This window comes from Brienomyrus brachyistius, chromosome 1 (assembly GCF_023856365.1).
Source record: "Brienomyrus brachyistius isolate T26 chromosome 1, BBRACH_0.4, whole genome shotgun sequence".
In the NCBI taxonomy this organism is placed as follows: Eukaryota; Metazoa; Chordata; class Actinopteri; order Osteoglossiformes; family Mormyridae; genus Brienomyrus; species Brienomyrus brachyistius.
In genome coordinates, this window is record NC_064533.1 from 4,077,139 (window position 1) to 4,095,935 (window position 18,797).

General features: G+C 46.6%; 1 protein-coding gene and 1 long non-coding RNA gene across 39 annotated transcripts in view; one reads left to right on the forward strand and one right to left on the reverse strand.

The window, feature by feature from the left end:
- The window catches only part of LOC125741707 (protein-methionine sulfoxide oxidase mical3a-like), a 76,806-nt gene that overhangs the window by 7,983 nt on the left and 50,026 nt on the right, over positions 1 to 18,797 (reverse strand). For 20 of the 38 annotated variants that reach the window (XM_049013008.1, XM_049012980.1, XM_049013247.1 and 17 more), the window contains 18 exons: positions 18,618 to 18,716; positions 16,849 to 16,956; positions 16,322 to 16,508; positions 15,127 to 15,218; positions 14,752 to 14,842; positions 11,652 to 11,847; positions 11,338 to 11,573; positions 10,570 to 10,659; positions 9,653 to 9,784; positions 9,325 to 9,387; positions 7,155 to 7,226; positions 5,470 to 5,583; positions 5,250 to 5,314; positions 3,299 to 5,153; positions 3,106 to 3,200; positions 1,572 to 1,622; positions 766 to 873; positions 500 to 593 (listed from right to left, as the gene is read on the reverse strand). In XM_049013008.1, the coding sequence (XP_048868965.1) occupies positions 500 to 593; positions 766 to 873; positions 1,572 to 1,622; positions 3,106 to 3,200; positions 3,299 to 5,153; positions 5,250 to 5,314; positions 5,470 to 5,583; positions 7,155 to 7,226; positions 9,325 to 9,387; positions 9,653 to 9,784; positions 10,570 to 10,659; positions 11,338 to 11,573; positions 11,652 to 11,847; positions 14,752 to 14,842; positions 15,127 to 15,218; positions 16,322 to 16,508; positions 16,849 to 16,956; positions 18,618 to 18,716 (3,748 nt within the window). Of the gene's footprint in view, positions 1 to 499; positions 594 to 765; positions 874 to 1,495; positions 1,623 to 3,105; positions 3,201 to 3,298; positions 5,154 to 5,249; positions 5,315 to 5,469; positions 5,584 to 7,154; positions 7,227 to 9,324; positions 9,388 to 9,652; positions 9,785 to 10,569; positions 10,660 to 11,337; positions 11,574 to 11,651; positions 11,848 to 14,751; positions 14,843 to 15,126; positions 15,219 to 16,321; positions 16,509 to 16,848; positions 16,957 to 18,617; positions 18,717 to 18,797 lie in introns of all 38 variants that reach the window. The other 18 variants (XR_007397865.1, XR_007397868.1, XR_007397869.1 and 15 more) reach the window with 7 other exon arrangements.
- LOC125741892 (uncharacterized) lies at positions 569 to 8,683 on the forward strand. Its single transcript, XR_007397932.1, has 3 exons — positions 569 to 757; positions 8,367 to 8,462; positions 8,567 to 8,683. It is a non-coding gene; the product is annotated as an uncharacterized LOC125741892 (long non-coding RNA).

Genomic DNA, 18,797 nt, shown 5'->3' on the forward strand with positions numbered 1-18,797 from the left:
GATAAAACCAAATCAGGAGAGTGTTGAGAGACATTTTGGTCAGTGCTGTGGATAACATCATCCCCTTTTGCAAACTGAAGCCTATTAAACTGGAAGCAGCTTTATAAAAGTTCACAGATCTATTCCATAGCAATAGATCAGACAAAATGTCCTGCCCTTCACATTTACGCTCGTAAAACAGACTCTTAGAATACACTTCCATCTGATTTTAAACAGTTACACATTCTTTTTTAAGACCCTAAAAACACCATGGTAACATTTTAACATTTACTTTGAGAGCTGTGTGCAACTTATATGTCTGTGATAGTCCCTTGTCTTATAGGTTTTAGAGGATGAGTACTTCTTAGGAAGCACATGTATAAGGCAACCACTGAAGAACAGGACCACTGATGACTAGGCAACCCAGTGAGCAGGGACTTTGCTGGTGAGGCCTATGCGATCATTAGCTCTCATCGAATCCTGACGCCAATAGGAGGTAGACATAGGAGCAGAGAAGTACCTGCTTCCCCCCGCAAAGCCTTCTCTACGGCCACCCCCCTCTCCTCCAGCTGCCTCTGTTTCTCCTCCACCTGCTCCAGCTGCCTTTGGATGATCTGAGGGGGTCAAGACCAGACATGTGCGTTAGCCAGGCTGACTTCACCAGACAGTGGTTAGAGGATACTAATCTTCATCATTCTTCCACCATGACCAGCAACACCATCATGACCATCACCACCACCATAGGAATCCATCTGCTGCAAATTTTCAGGTGCAAATGGTAAGTACCTGGGCTCGGTGCAGCCTCTTTAGCTCCTCTTGCTTGGCCTGCCTGCGGGCGGCCTTCTGCACCCTCCTTGTCAGCTTGGCATTCAACTCCTCCTCCGTGTAGGTTCTCTGAAACGGCATTCCACACATATTGGACTGATGGCCATTGGTGCTACTTAAGCCCTAAGCAAAAGGACCTGCAGTCATTTGCTAAAAGGAACACTTCTGGTGAGAGGGGATGAACCTCCTTCAATAATACGCTACCAAAAACTGAACATTAGGAACTTTAAAAAATGCACATTTTAAAATTAATGTCTGATTCGGACACTTATACCACTATCAAGGTACCCCAAAATGCTACCAAAATTTTGATATTTTCTGAAATAAGGATCAGGTTGAAATAAACACTGAAACTCCAAGTAAGATTTAAGATTCAAATAAAACACCTGTTGGGAAAGCACAAGAGAGTATACAGAGATTGGAAACAGGTGAATGTTAACAGCCCCTCAAGTCAGTTCACCAGCTCACAGTGAGAGCCTGAAGCCTAGGGAAAGCTCGAGAAATGTTAAAAAGCGGCGCCGTCAGAATGCACTGCGAGGAGAAGCAGCAGCAGTAGCTGCGGGACTCCAGGCGGGACGCAACTGCCACAGCGACAGCGCATGTGCCGAAGCAGAGCCCCGAAGCCTGCCAGCTAGAACATTTCGGCCTCCGGCAGGCAAGGGGCATGCATCGGCAAAGAGGTGGTTAGTACCAATGAGGGTGACCGCGATGGATGGAGAGATGGCGCATGCGCAGGACAGCTGGACCGACGGCAGCGCGCACACTACCTTTATGGCGTACCCTCGCTTGAGTGCCAGGGCGTGAGGGACATTAACAGACTGGGAGAGACGGAACAAGGAAACGCACACAGGGGAAGACAGAACACAAAACAGATGGTGTGATTAAATGAGTTAATGTAAAATGTTAAATCAATCAGAAATAACACAGTCAATCAGCACGTCCAGTCAATGCAAAGGTGAATCCTTTAAGTACGCAGGTTTGCTTAATCTCACAAATATTCCATCATCTGAATATCATTGGTAATATTGGTATCTGGGTAGGGATGTACATCTTCACAGGTCCATAAATTTCAGAATGATGGACATGGCTGTGTTTTTTGTTAAAACTGAATCACAATTTTAAACCAGCAGAACACACAAACACCACCATTTTAAAATCTATTACCCAGCAAGACTAAGAAAATTAAAGACTCCAGACAAACATGAGGCCATCCAGGTTGGATCTCCTGATAAATTAAATTGGTGACACAAAAAACTGACCTGTGACCAGCACTTCCTCATCCAGTGTGTCATCCATTTAGTGCCAAACTACCACAGCAATTAGAGAGCAACCTTGCAGAGACACTTTCTAACCAAAGGACAAGGAAAATCACTTCATACTGTGGGATTTTCTCTCTCCATCCCCTCCACTTCTGCTACACTTCAGTAAAAAAGAATGAGGCTCAAGCCTTGAAGTCTTCAGGCAAGGCAGAAACGGGGTGACTGCAGTCAGAAATACAGTCAAGTCACTCATATAATAAAGCTCATTGAACTTGGTTTAAAAAGCCTTTGTAGCCATATACAACTGGAAGCAGTTATATATATAAAAAAAAAACTGGAGATTTAACCTTTCTGTTTTGCAACAACAACAACATCATTATTGATCCCCATGGGGAAATTCTCTTTATGTCTCTCCCAATTGCTCTCCATAGCTGACAACAAGCTGGCCTTAAAGGGCAGCCACCTGTTGCAGTGCCCAGGGAGCTGGGGGTTAAGGGCCTTGCTCAAGGACCAACAGATGTACTGAGGCCGGCCTTGAACCAGTGACCATCTGATCACAGGCACAGAGGCTTAGCCCACTGAACTGCAAACTGCCTTCAACGAGAAATGTTACAAAGAAAACCATGGTAGCTTGGGGAGCTGAGATAAGGTTGCTTGCAAAGAATTTTTACTGTGTTGAGGAAACCCAAACAGCAATCCCAGCCAAGGTGGTGAGCTCCTTTTTGGGTAGGGAATTCTCTTTCTTCGATGTACTATAGTCACTGTTGTCAAGATGTCTGGAATTGATAACTGTCCCCAATGTCGTAGGTTGCCATCCAGACACAACAGTGGTTATCCATCTGGTTTTATCCATTGAGAACTTATGAAACAGCTACCCTTGGAGCTACGTTCTGCTTAAGGAATATCTAACATTTTAATGAAAACTGAGCAACTGCACCATCAAGTATGATTATATAGCTAAACAATAAAATACATTTGTCTAGCAAACATATACATTGGGCTAGCAAAGTGTAGTAGATGCAATGAATGAGCAGGAACTCACATCTGCCTTAGATCTCTGGGAAGACTTCTCCAACACATCATCACAAGACAGGTCAGAGTCTTCTGAGAAGCTTAGGTTTCTTCTCAACTGGACATCTGCACCAATGTAAAACCACACTTGTGTAACAGAATAAGCATCTCAATAGCATATTTAAAGAATTCCAGTATAAAACTGCATGAGACAATGTCCTTACCCGAGGCTCTGTTGAGAGGGGAAGTTCTCTTCTTTTCAGAATCCACTGCTGAAGCACTGGAAGGTGTGCTGGGCAAAGATTTGTCATCTTTCTTTCTCTTTTCTTTCTTGTACCCTGAGAAGACAGTCTTCCAGATAGATTTGTGCTTGGGCAAATCTTCCTGGCTGTGTTTGTCAGGGGATCGCCCTTCACTCTTGGCCTTCTTCTCTTTCTTGCTTTTGCGGGGAGAGAAGATAGAGCTGCGTTTCTTGATCTTACCCCCTGCTGAGCTCTCTGAAGACGCTGCAGATCCCTCAACACTCTGGTTCCCATCCTGGGTCTGGTTGCCAGAGTTACTGGGGAGTCTCGCTGGCAAAGTATCTGCAAACCTCTGGGAATCAAGGACCTTGGCTTCCAGCACATTAGGAGGACTCAATACCACAGATGTGTACTCTGTTTTCCCTTCTGAGTCAGAGGACACATTCCAAGCTGCTTTTGATGACGCGTTCGGAGCATCCATTTCCTTCATCTTAGTGAGGTGCATAGCCATGGCATCCTTGAGAGCCTGGCTTTTAATGTTTTTCTCCCTAGCCCGCATTCGCTCTTCTGCAATCCCCTTAGCTTCAGGAGAGAATTCCGAAATGTCTCTGTGTCTCTTGGGTGTGCCATTCTCCACACCCAGGGCCAGGTTCATAGGTGGCCTCTCCTTCTGGGGCCTGCTAGTGGGTGGAGTGTAGAATTTTTCTTTCTGGCTTGTGTTAGGTGTACGGGCATCAGATTGGTCCTCCACATCATCAGCGAACGGAATCTCCTCCACACTCTCCACAAAAGACTTGCGCTTAGTGTTCTCTCGTCTGACAACTGCTGATATTGGTTTTGTTCTGAGAGCTGGTACAAGCATAGCTGTAGGCTTAAAGTTCTCATGGGTTGGAGATGGAACTGGGGGTTTATCTGGGCCTGGTGACGGGCCGGGGGTTTGTGGGGATCTTGTGATTGGTTCGGCTGGCTCAGACGGATTGTTCCAACCAACCTGGTGCTTTTTGTGCCTGAGAGTGGCCGGCTCCTCATTGGGTGGGGGAGGGGGTGGACTGGAAGGGGGAGTCAGCATAGCGGAATCAGAAGTATTTAATGTCTGGCTGGTAGTCGGGCTGCCATTAAGGCCCAGACCAGAGCTGCTACTAAGGGCCCTCTTGACGGAGCCAATGGTCTTAGGCTCCTTGTCAACAGGTGAGACGACCCGTCCCTCTACAGTAATGTTGAGCCTATGGATGGGAGAACAGCTACTAAACAGTGGTTTTGATTCATCTGGTACCTCATCTGGAGTGTGTAACCTGGATGAGAGCAAGTCAAAGGGGACTGAGAAGCGCTTCTGTGGACCACTGCTTCTTTCTAAAGGAGTGAGCCCCAAACTCTTCCTGATCTCGGCACTCTTCATCCAAAACTCCTCAATAATGTCTGATCTTTTGACAGGACTAGTCGTGGTGTTAGGCAAACTTGGCTCCTGAGCCTTTTCCTTTGGGGATGAGGGCAGTGGTGTGGAGGCAATAGTAGGCACTGGCTGAGTCCGTACAGGGGAGTCTTCAGATTGAGTCCTGACAGACTCATCAACGGGCAGGGGCTGAGTGCAGATAGGGGAGAGGGGATTCCCAGCTGGAGAACATGCAAAAAACTGTTTGGTTGGCGATTTTGTAGTGACAGCGTCCGGAAGCGGCTCAAGCTGCGAGTGGATGGGGGACCCAGGGGCAACAGGAGATTGCTTTGCGCTTGTGTCTGGAACGTACACATCGGGTTTAGTTGTATCTTCAACATATGGCTCAGGGAAAAAGTGCATGCTGGAAGTTGCCAGTGAGTAAGGAGACTGAAATTCTTGGATGGTCTGGAGGAGAACACCATGGTTTCATTAGACATGCTCAAAAACTACTGTCTTTCAGAAGTCCAAAAATATAGCTTAGCCTGAAGCCGCTGTACATACCTCCAACTGAGACTCCACGACTACATCATCACCATCCATTTGTATTGGACCAATAGAGGATTGCACTAAAGACACAAGAGACAAAATGATGAATTCTGCAGCTAGTTAAACATTTGGCAGAAAAATCACGAGTCAGATGTTGTAAGAGTTTTGTTAAAAAGGGCAAATTTGTGAAAGTCTGCTTCTGAAATAAATCACAAATAAGACCACGCAAACTCACCAAGACTGGAGACCCGACCATGGCTGACAGATTTCTCCTCATCCTCCTGCAGTGGATCTCCAGCTTCCAACTGGTGTAGACGTGCTTCTGCCTCTGCATCTGAGGGAATATCATCTGAAAGCAGAGCACTTTGTTACTATCTCATATTGGTGAAGATGGGGAGCCTTTAAGCCAGTGTTTTGCTACCCAGTCCTCAGGGACCCCTAGATTGTCCACATTTTTGCTCCCTCCCAGCTCTTGGCACACCTGAACTAGACAATGAAGAACGAACCAAACAACCAATACTGAACACCTGCAGTCTAAAAAATGTTGGCTCAACTTAAAAATTTGCATGTTTTTTTTTTTAAGTTAGTCTACCTTTAAAATACATAGTTTACTGGACTAAGTTAAATATTTCAGTACAGCCACTACCATCTTCCTTTACTTCTACATATCTAACCAAGTTAAAACAACTTGCATCATTACTACTTCTGAATGGATATCATGTCCTCATTTAAACATAGAAATCTGTTCTACCATCTTTGTTTCTTATGGCAATTCTCCATCAAATGAGCTTCCATAATTTTGGCACCTCACTTGGAAGGTGTTGGTTTATCATAATCCAAAAAAAAAAAAATGATAGTGGAAGACAGTTTAGAACTAGGAGTTTTTCGCACAATTAGCACAGATCCTCAATAAACCCCAAGAGGTCTGCTGCTGGACTATACATGGGCAGTGTGTAGTTTATACAACGCTAAAGATTTGGCAGGATCGGTCAGGGTTCACATAAGACGTGGGAAAACACACGGGACATTTGGGAAGTGCAACAAATATGTGTCAAAACCAGAGGCTATATACAATGTCCCAGCATGCTCAGCACATCTCGTTGGCACTGCAATATTATAGGGCTGGACGATGTGCGATAACATCTTTGTTCATCATTGTATTCTGAGCTTGCAACTTTTTTCATGACTGTGGTTGTATTGCTTTTCAGAGGCAGGCTATTTGCTTAACTAAACAATGTTTAAAGTCCCACCCCGAAGTACCATAAAAGTACTCCAACTGGTTTGGCACTTATACTAAATACTAGAACTTTTGGTACTGGTACTTGACAGGAAGTCAATGGAAAAGTACCAAAAGTACCATAGCCTATGGTACCTAATGCAGTAGAAAAGTGCCCAAAGCTTCTGCACAGGTGAAACTCACTTCCAGAAGTTGCAGTAACTTAGCATTTTTCAGATGTTATGTAAGGGCAAAAATATTTGTTCAAAATGCACATACAAGTTGAGAGAGTGTCCTCTATTTTTTATTTTGACCAACATATAAAAATAAGAAAGATGGGAACGTGTAACAAACGTAAAGTTTTATGCTAAGAATCTTCTTTATTGTTAGCGTTACTTACTATCCCCTTGAACCATCTTTTAGAGTGTTGTACAAGTGTGCTGGGAGCTGGAAGGGAGCAAAAATGTGACTCTGGGGGTTCCTGAGGACTGGTAGTGAAACACCAGCTTAAAGACTCCCCAACATCAGCATAAGATAGTATCAAGAGGACGGGGTTGAGAAACACCACTTGAAGTGAAAATGCTGCAATCTTCAACATACCAACCTGACTCCATTAACTGAGTTTTAGAGAAAAAAAAGACAGCACAGAGCAGGACAGGAGTAAACAGAAACTCAACTTGACCTCCCTCACTGCCAACACCCACCCTCAAATACGTCAGGGCCCTCATCCGCATCCATGCTCTTGGCTTCCTCTTCCAGGGCATCCTCATAGGCATCTGAGGTGATAGGGGGAAGGGCAACAGTGTAAGGGCAGTGCCCAAGACCTCATCTCCATGAGAGATCATAGGGTGAACTTGAGTACTGCTCACTTTATAGTTCCAACTATTAGTTGGGTCACATGGGTAAGTGAGATTAGAAGAGAAACACCAAAAATGTGAAGATGGAGAAATAAACAAAAGACTAAGACGAACAGATATGAAAACTGCTAGCTAAACGAGCAAAACCCTATACAGGGAAACTTAGTACATACATTGATATATAAATAAGCAATACTTTGGCAGTTATATTTGTCATTCAGGTTGATCTGAATTTTGGACATGCACATCCTTTTCAGCACAAAAATGGACAAGCTTGCAAAATAAAGTGGTTAGGGCAAGTGCTCGCAATGAAAGCCTCGTCTATTTACCAATATCAGCTGCATCAGAAAACTAATCCAAGTGCAGAAAACACACACTGCCATCAGCTTACCCACATTTTTGACCATGCAAAGCCATGCACGGCCGACCGGCAGTTTGCTACACACATCAATGTCTAGATGCTTTTTCTTTCCATTCAGAGGAGTCCTGATGTGCATCTGTGAGGCCAGGGGGCCACCAGGGCTTTGGCACAGCTGGTTACCCAGCACTCCTGTCCGGTTAACTGACAGTAGCAGAATCACGATCATGCTCCCTCCCAATTGGGATCACCCCCCCTCCCTGTCGGCTCCATTCTTGGCAGCCAAGCCAGTGGCCAGTGAGCATTGAGAAGGGGATTATAAAACTGGGTCGAACAAAAAAAAAAAAAAAAAAAACAAGACTAGGGAGGTTCCACACCATGAGCTTGGAAACAGACTCAGAGAAAAGGCCATGTGAAATGAACAGAACAAAGGCCAACTCAAGATTAGGTCAAAGCAAACCAAGCTGGGCTTGTCTGGACATCAGCAGTAGCTGTAAGGGTGGCGATATAATGAAACATAAGATTATCAGATGAAAACATCCGTCCGTCCATCTTCTGTAACTGCTTATTCTGTGCAGGGTTGCGGGGTTCTGGAGCCTATCCCAGAAGCACCAACCCATCCCAGGACACACACACTACTCACACATATTCACAACTACAGGCAATTTTGTTAACTCCAATTAACCTTGGCATGTTTTTAGGATTGTGGGCAGAAACCTGAGAACCCCAGAGGAAACCCCATTACAACATGGGGACAAGATGCAAACTCCACACACATGGAACCATGGGCCCCAGAGGTGTGAGTCATAATTAAGTTGCGCATTACCTGCATTGTAAGTAGCTAAAATGAAAAGGTCAAATTAGTTCATTAATACTGCTACTCTCTAATAATTAACCTCAGAACACTCATCCTGGTAAGGACGGTGGTGCCAATAGGCCAGCACATCTGGACCGGACCTCTCTCTCCAGGATATCTGACACTAGCGCATTCTGGGGCATCCCCAGATGTTCCCAAGCCAGACGGGAGACATAATCCTTCCAGTATGTCTCCAATCAGCCAGCGCCTTCTCCCAGTGGGACAGGCTAAGCATGGCCCCTTAGTGACTGCCTAGGTGGCATCCTTTTGCAATACTTAAACCACCTCAGCCAATGCTTCGCAATCCAAAGGAACAGTGCTATTATTTCACAATAAGATCTTTTAACTTCTCATCCTGGCATAGAAGTGTACCCAGCAACGCCTACAGAGAAACCGCACTTTGGTTGCTCAGTGAGGCCCAGCTAGCTCAAAACAGAAACGCAACTCTCAGTAAAGCCCAGTACGGCCTGACAGCAGGAAAAGGACACTTATGACGTTTCCTGTATCATGCAATGATCAGTATTATCTTTATATACACACACAGACGTGTGATTCCATTTGCACATGCGAAGCCTGAGTTTGAGTGCTGTGGTCCGTTCGGGGGCCACATGACATGCTTAAGAACAAACCCAAAATGAGCAGGACCCGGGCAGACCCGAGACCCACAAACTTTGGGTGAGGTGAGGTAGTGAGACTCGCATGCATGTGCTGCCGCGCCATCATCAAAAAGCCAATGGGCCAGCAGAAGAAAGGCAAGCTGGAGAGTGTGGGGCAGGGGTGCTGTCAGGTACACACAGCACTACCTCCAGGCAGGGAGTCCAACCACGCTCTCACGATCTCATGACGGGCGGATGGGGGGGCAGGGACTACATATGAACAAAACAAGGATGGAGGCGAAAATAAAACAAAATAAAACATTAAAATCAAAAAACTAACCAACAGGGGTGAAACAAACACAAAGAGGACTGGGAGATCTTCAAAATGTCACGTATACACATGATCAAATAAAACAGAACAATTAAACATAAAACAAAGAAGCGGTGTCTCTCAGAGATGCCAGGGGTGACAGACGCGTGGTCCCACCGGACCTCAGAGCCAGGACTCCAGGCTGCTAAGACCCAGCAGCTTTACCTGTGCAGAGCGACGGCCCAGAGGCCTTGGCTGAGGCCCCCCCCTGGGGGCCCTCGGCCTGGACGGGGCCTGGATGGGCGTCGGCTAGAGGGTCGACAGGCTGCAGAGCTTGCTGGATGCGCAGGTTCCTAGCTGAAGGCAGTCGTGGGCATTTTTGTGTGTTTGTTCACGCATGCAGAGGCGACCATTTGGACGTAGAGAAAGACCAAGAGACAGGCCGTCCCAGAGAGAGGAGAAGGAGGAGAGAGAGGAATGGAGGAAAGACAGCATTAAAGAAGTGATAGAGAGAGATGTATCAGGAAAAGGTCACAGCCCCACAGGGCAGAGGTGGACTACATGCACCAGGCAGAAAACGCATTTTACACAAGATATGGCAAAAGGGCAGGAGCAGAGCTGCGCTCGTGTTCCTTAGTCTGGGGCGGTAATGCAGGATTTCTGAGCTGCAGGACACTCACATGCAGGGATGGAAATGGGGTCTTCACACCAAAGCAGAAGCACAAAAAGCAAATCCGCCCATTTTTCAAAAACTGTAAATCTGTAAATAATATTCTTTATCTACAAATGAAGTATATAAGGTGTGATTCACATTACTTTATTGCCTGATGTCAATGAGAAATCAGCTTAAGCCAATGGACAACTTGAGTATTACACTTAAAAAAAGGTAATTTCTCAATGTGTTAAACTGTAAGAAGCTAGGTAGGACCCAGCAACATGTCAGCTTCATAAACAAAATTTTGTTAACCAAGCAGGGTGAATACCAAGGTTTAGCATGGCAGTGATTCACACGTAACTAAAAGTGCTGGGGGGGACATTTTACACTGGAACGGAAAAGGCGAACAAAACAGGGAGTTTATTCATGACAAGTTCATTTGCTTGAGGTTACATCGAGGTGACAACACATCCGTGACCAGTGCTACCTTTGAAAGTACCAGTGTCCTCTTCATCCACCAGGCTCTCAAGCCACAGGCCTGAGTGCAGCTCCATCTCCCAAGGGCAGTACTCCCCCTCTACCAGTAGGGGGAGACAGAGCCCCAATAATGACCCAGACACAGCAGGCCATGAAGAGCAGGTGAGGGACACATACATGAAGGAATAGAGAAGGATGGGGACAGTGGTGGGAAAAGGTAAGAGAATACAAAGCAAGCAGAGCAGAGGAAGCTCCAGTAAGCTGCCGAGAAACAAACCCATCATAAAGCAGGACCAGTTTGCCAATAGTCACAGGTTCAGTACAAGGTAACTCTTATTGATTAAACACTGCAGGAACTACACCAGCCATCATGGTGCATTAAATATAAATTATAAAATAGAGAAAACAAAAATAACAAGCAGAATATGGATTACTCGGGAGTTCAATGGTAAGGCAGTCACGCTGTGACTAATGCTAAACTCCTCTAGAGGTCGTGATTGGACGGGATGGCACAAGCTGGAAAACGGTAAGCAAAGCCCCGAGACACTGGCTCTGACTGGGGGCGGGATAAGATGGGGGGCGGAGCCAGCCAGGGGTCAGGCCTGCAGGGATGTGTTGTACGCCATCTGGAGGATTAAAAATCTGCACATCTGGACACACTTCTGGGTCTCTCTTACACACACGCACACCAGCTAATCTAGAGCAGTTTCATCTTTCAGGAAAGACAGTGCCAGTTGATTAGCAAACTGAAATTTAAGATGGAATGATATGCATTTACCATCACTGGACTCCTCCTCAATATCCTCTTCCTCCTCCTCATCCTGCTCCTCCTCCTCTCGGTCCCCCTTTGGCCCAGCCTCCCCCATGTCTGGTGGACCCACTTCTGCCAGGTTCTCCTCAGGTTGCGGGGTCTCTTCCCAGGCCGCCCGCTTCGAGCCCCGGGCACCGGGATGCTGCCCATGCTGCTCTGGCTCCTCCTCTTCCTCCTCCTCCCCCTCCATCTCTGACTCAGAGCTGCCGCAGAAGAACGAGACACATCATTTAGGAGAATTCTGGGATAGGAACAGGGAGCGGCCTGGCGGCGTGACGCACCTGGAGGCTTCCTCCGCGTCGGTGACCTTGTCCAGAGCACTGCTGAGGTTATGTTCGGCCAGCGTCTCCTCTGGCACCTCCTCCAGCTCTTCCTCACGCTGCAGGGACAGCCGGTAGTTCTCCAGCTCGATGCGCTCTGGTGTGCCACGTGGACGCTTGGCCAGGCAGGCTTCCAGGACACCGTTTACCTCTGCCACTGGGGAAGGAGGTTATGGGAGCATCGCGTGAAGGGGACAGAGACACTGTGGCTCAGGCTCACACCGCAGGGCGGGCACACACGTTCACCATGATGATCGAGAAGCCCAGGGAAAGAGAGAGAGAGAAAAACACCACACACGCTATATGCAGCACACTCGCTGTAATCACTGCCTCGCAGTTAATTCAGCCTATATTCAGGTTAGTCTTTCACACAGGATGCTGCCACCTGCTGGCACAATTCAAAGTGGGGAGAAACAAAAATGCATTGTGGGACTGTGTTCAGCCACATGCTCCCTCTGTTTTGGTGCTTCATATGCAGCATAACTCTGTCCTGCTGCTATTGTTTGCACAACTATCTACTGCAATTTGGCATTCTGCACACTTCTGCTACTAGAATAGCATCTGCCATAATAATTTGAATTTAGAAATAATACAGTATTAATAATTTAGTAATTCGAACTAGTACTGTTACTGCTTTAGAGGACTGCACTGTATGTTGTCTTGTCCTGTATTATTGTTTTGTTGCCCTTGAGTTGTACACTCTCTCTCTTTGCTCTCTGTATAGTTCTGTCCTGCCTGTACTTGTGTAGCTTCTGTTTTTGTTCTTCGTGTTGCACCTTGGTCCAGGAGGAACAATGTTTTGTTCCACTGTGTACAGTGTATATGGCTGACCACGCACTTATACAGTGCGTTGCCACACCCACCAAACGAATCACCTCAGGGATGAGAACCCGAGGGCAGCCGTGAAGCAGGTGATACCGCAGCACCACACTGGTCCTAATAGGACAGTAAGTGTTTTTTCCGGTGACTGGAGTGCCAATCCTGCCACCAACCCCCAAATTTTTCCCTACAAGTTGGAGGACCTCCTTGCAGGGCTGGATGTAGGTTAAAGTCATACCCAGGACAAAGCAATGGCAGGTTAAGGACCTTGCTCGGGGGCCCAATGATGTATAATAGCTCCTGGCATTCACTGGATTCGAACCAGCAACCTTCCGATTGCCAGCGCAGATCCCTAACCTCAGAGACACCGATAAACAACAATAAATCTAATTGACTTGAAATATTTCAAAGACTGAAAATAAAACATAAATATTTCTTGATGTTAGACAAATTTAACACCACACAAAAAGGGAAGTCTAGTCACTTTTATTAAGTTTTTTTCCAATAACTCACAAAGAATATATTAATATGTAATATTTTATATTTTTACATAAATACAATCTTTAGTACCTTACCCTTCTCCCATCCTTGGAGCAACTCCTAAAATAACTTAATTTAACTGCAACTATGCGTTTCTGAAGCCTGCCCTCTACTGCCCCCCCACACCAAACCAATCAAGAAGATTTTTTGTTACTTTGCCACCTGCAAACCTAACTAGTACCTGTCTGATTTCTAGCTCTTGATTACCTCAGGACATGGTTGAGATTGGTCAAGTCTAAGTGATGTGACCTACATTTAACAGAAATAATTTTTAATCAACTGCTTGATGAGGTTAAGTGTTACATTAGTGGAAGGTGCAAAACAGACCAGCGACTCACTACTATACCACATTCAGATATGAAGGGATGTCTGAGTTTGAATTTAGTCCAGCAGTGAGCTAGCAGATGTGAAGGGATGGGAAACAGCCCCCAAAGCATGCGGCCATGCAGCAGGACCATGCTGCACCAGCACCTTTAAATGTGCAGTTGAGCAGGGGAAACACACGCGCAGCCCATGCTGGCTTTGCACATCTAAAATTGTTTGCACCGAGAAAATGTAATTCATGCTAAGATTTGTAAGTTCCATGCATTTCATTTAGCCTACCCTACATTTATGATGAGATGATTATTCACGATACCTTTAAATTTACCTGGAAATTTAAAATTATTCTATAATACTACACAGTGGCTAGATACTAAAAGATTAATTACTACGCACATGCAGTCTGCTAGCATGTTTGGCTCACTTATGCTAGTTAAATGCAGTACTATTTATAGCCTAAGGCCTAATGGATTTGAGCAGAGAGGCAAGAGAGAAAGATAACCAGAGAACCAATAGCAAGCACTGGTAGAGGCGCCAGCTCGGAGCTGCTCTGACAGAAGGGGGGAAAGGTAAAGCTCACAGAAGGATCAATTATAAGCAGCGATACAGGCAATAGCTCTTAGTAAAGAGGGAAGGGTCAGTGTCACACAGAACCGCCAGCGGCTGCCTTAAGTTTACAGAGTAACTTTCAACAAAGGTAGCCAGGCAAAATGCATCTGTTTTTGATTAGCATGCACCCATTTCACAAGATAAAAACCCCTCTGATGGTAAAACAACATAACCGAAAGCAAGGCACAGTGTCAACTGCTATAATATGAGCCCTCGAGTGGGCAGCACACACATTCGCTGCCCCGCACCAGCTGCAGCGTCGGAGGCTGCCATCTTGGCCACATTCTGACTGGCTGGTTCGTTTCACAGGTGAATGCGTGAGCAAAGGTCTGAAGACGCAGCATTCTGATGAGCCCCAGGCCGCCATCATCGTGCGGCTTTACGCTTCCTGCTGGGTTGCAATTTTGGAGGCCAGATGAGCCCTCTAGTTTCCGAAACTGTCACAAAGGGGCAGAAGGCTGCGTCTGCAGGGGGTGAAATCTCACCGCAATACAATGTAAGAAAGGTACATGGGGTGACAGCAGATCAGCAAGCCAGCAGGCCAATCAAAGGTAAATTTACACAAAAAGCGTGAGCTAGACTGGCAGGTAAAGAGAGATGTGCTACAGAAAGCTGAGCAGGACATTCAGGGTGAAACAGGAGAAAAGGTACAGGCAGTATGTACACAGGAAGGGGAAATCTAAAGGGTGGAGCACCACCTGGTGGCAAGTCCCGAATACTGCACTCAGCAGAGAGCCCCCAAATCCCAGGGACAGATCAGAACGGGGGGTACCTGGGGGCCGGAGTTCTCCAGGGGACACGGTGGCCATCGCCCGTCCCGTGGAGTCTACGGCATTGGGTGCAGACGGGGTGACCTTGTTTTCCTGGGGGGTGGTGGTGACATGTTTACAGAAAGGTAATAATGAAGTGGGAGGAGTTTCTCCTCCACCTTAGTTAATTAGACATCACAGAGAAGGCATGTCACCTTTGAGAGTTCACTTATATTAAAAACGTATAAACTGTTTAAACCTGTATAAACAACAAGTTACATACAAATGACATCCTACCACTGTACGACCACAGTATCACTCAAAAGCGGTGAAGACCAAAACACAGGAAGAAGGAGGCTTTGGGAAGATCCAGGCCAGAGTAAGAGCAGTCGGCGTACCTTGGTGATGAGTGGGGCGGTGGGAGCTGGCCTCTTCCTCTGCGCTTGACCAGACAGGCGGTAGCAGTAGTGAGGCTTGCAGTAAAATTTCCCTGTAAGAAAGAACAGAGGGTTGATGGGGAATACCAACCAACAGTTAACACTCTGGCCTACAGCCCGCCCCTAAGCCTGAAGGCAGGATTTCCATTGGTCCTAGGGGGAGACGGCAATGCCTCATTGGCCTAAGTTGTCTATAGAGGGGAGGAGGCTTTTTGAGAGACCCGAATGCTGCCTGGTTTTTGTCCGATTCCCAATTTGATGCGGGCGCTGGGTAACACAGGGCACGCCTGTTCCTACATGCGAGCCCATCGGCGGTCAGGGTGAAAACGGCCACCCCTTCCGGGCACCAACAATGTGCCAGTTATGTGGGAAAACAAAAGAGGAGCTGATGGCAGCGCGGGTCGGGCCGGAGCAAATTCCAGCAGGGAGAAGCTGTAACCGTCAGGCACACAAACTACCCCAAAGGGCTTTCTCGTGGCATGCTTGTGACACTTCTCGCAAAAGCAGCCCTGGACTCCCTTTGTCACGCTAATTCTGAACTTATGTGTGAAATAAGTGCCATTGGAGGGATTTGTGAGGCTCTGCGAGTTGGGACCCAGTCCCCTGATCAGAGGGACGCCTTGGCTGGCTGAGTGAAGCCACCCTCCATGGCCACTAACCTAAGTTGCCCCAGTAATGTGAGATAAATGACCTACCCTGTGTTCCAACCCCAAAACTTGCTCTCACTAAGGGTGTAGGAGGCCAAAACTTTACGTACACCTAGGCTAAAGACTCTACATTACCAAACATTCCCTGTGTGAAGTTAATCAGGATATGTAGTTCATTTCCATAAGAAGTAACATCAAAACAATAGCTAAGATTTCACCCTTTCTGTGTCGCCTCAACAGTATGTCTGTCTCATGGAGTGCAAAATGGGCTGTGTGAAAGCTACCCGATTTCTTTTACATTTTATTCATTTAACAGATGCTTTCATTAGAATTTTTGAGAGAAAGCAGGAAAGTCCCTGGATCAATTGGGGGTCAAGGGCCTTGCTTAGTGGCCGTGGGGTTTGAACTGGTTACCTTCCAAATCAACCTGCTGAGCCACACACCGCCCCCATGAGGACAAATATGGTATTACCATTACAGCTGTTTCCCAGGAATGTGGCCACACGTACCGTCCTCCAGGTCGAAGGCGTAGGACGACAGGCGCAGCGTGGTGCCACAGTAGTCGCATTTGAAGCAGCTGCGGTGGAAGAACTTGCCCTCAGCGCTCAGACGCTCCATCACATAGACCCGCCGATGGCAGAAGTAACAGACATCGCTGCCTCCGATGTTCTGTGGAAACTCCTTCCGCAGGGAGCACTGTGGGGTGGGGGTGGGGGCACAGCGTTAGAGGGGCAGCCGATTTCAGGAGACCACCTGGGGGGCGGGGGATCAGGTACGGAATGACAAGCTTTTACCGTCACCCCTCCTGAAATCACTATATTTTAACTCATTAGCTGCACTCAATACAAAGTGAGAGCTGTGAATAAAACATGAAATCCACAGTGGTGATGATAGGGTTAAAGCCACAGGAGCTCCCAATTAGCCCCCTCTGCTCCTACGAGTCCCCCTAAAGGACAAACAGTGCTCAGCACACAGCGGACCTCCATTAGTCACTTCAGTCCGTCGACGCGTTCCTCATGCTACCATGGTCTCTTACCAAATCCTTCTTGTTAAGGAAGGGCTTGGGCTCCTCCTGATTCTGAAGCTGATTGGCTAACTGCTGAGCCAATGAGCTCACTCCCCCTGTGTACATCTTAATATAGCTCTACCAACAGCAGGAGAAAGGACAGCAATCAGTGAATGGAAGAGAGGAGAAACATCCACAAAAAGTACCAGAAACCCGACAACTACAGAGCATGCACATCTAGGCATTCATGCTTGAAGCAGGTGGGTTTTATTCAAACAAAACAAGTAGTGCTGACATTTCCCATAATACACAGTAAGACTCCAGCTGTGGTGAGAACAAGGTCACATTACTGCACAAACAAGCCAAACATCTGTGCGCTTGACGGCTCAAGCGTGCTGAGCAGGACTGCCATCTAGACAGCTGTGAGGTGCCGCATTTCCTGAGCACCACTGCGAAAGCCCGCATGGGGTCACACACCAAACGTTGTGATGTTGCTCATAGACGCTCCTACAAGAATATCAACTTCGAGGCAAAGAGCGCAAGCAGCAACCCGTCCTGACGCCAGGGGTGGATCAGAAAGGTCAGGCCTTCGTTGAGTATGTCTCAATAGGACCAGGCCCGTCGCAGCTAGCTAGTCACTAGCCCTAAGCATTTTGTTGGTCATGTGGGGTATCAAAGTACAACGCACTCTAACAAAACACGACCTGAACCAAACTCCCCAAAACTTAAACATCTGAAAACTCTGTGTAAAAACAAAACACAGGACAGTATTTGGCCAGTAGCCTGTATGTACAGGAGGGAAAATAAGTAACCGTCAAAAATAAGTAACATAAAGCTGCTAGACAGACCCAGTCAAGCACCCAACTTGAATCCAATAAAAAAAATCTATGGAAACAACTGAAGATCAAAGTTCATATGAGAGGTCCCTGGAACCTTCAAAATTTGAAGAGAGTTTGTGTGGAAGAATGGGCCAGAATCACACCTGACCAATGCGTGCTAGCTTCTCCACACAGGAGGCTTCTTGGAGCTGTCATTTCAGTACGCATGTTCAGTACTTATTCCCTGTGTCATTTCATTTTATCACATATAATTTATGGACTTATTTGTTTGGATTTCTTTGTACGTCTGGATTACTTGGGTTGTTATCGATACTTGGTGTAAATTTCATGTCAATAGCCCCATTAGAAATGTATTTACTGAGAAAAATGTTGATGCGTTCAATACTTATTTTCCCCGCTGTATATTATTTGTGAGACATTTATAAGCCGTTTTATTCTAAATATAGGTTACAACAGATGAAAATTAGCCCATAGAGCTAACTAGCTCATTTAGTCTCTTTCCGATGATCAATAAGCACTATCCCTGTCAAACAAACCAGCAAACACTGCCCACTGCGACAACATCACTTATATTGACAGAAATGTAAGAGATAAACCATAAGTAGCTGAGAATTAGCTTTTTAAACATATTACAGCAAAAAGAGACTTTATGATCTCGACTTGTCTTTTAGTTCACAGGACTGAGGTTAAACATCAGGACACGCTACACTCTGCAGTGAAACCCCAGTTCCTCAGGCATTCAGGTCCCACAGTTAAGACGCTATCCTCTGATGAGTAATGAGCTCTACAGTATGACAGCCTGCCCGGCAGTATGACTCTGAGCCGGTACTAGCAGAGTGTACCACACCGCCCATACTGTAGGGGGTGTGACAGGGCTAAGGTTAGTGTGCTGCACCACAAAGGAATTAGCATCAAAGGGCAAAGGTCATCACACCACATCCGAGGCCTGAGCCCGGCTACCTGTCGAAGGGCGTTCGAGGAGGACAGGACACGGGCAGAGCGCAGACCTCGAGACAGGTGCCACCGCTCGATAAAGAAGCACGAAGGCTTTTTGAAAGGCTCCAGGTGAGAGAAGTGAGTAGAGTCAGACAGGAAGTGAGAACAGAATCAGGCAAGTATACAAACAGGAGACATGAGAGA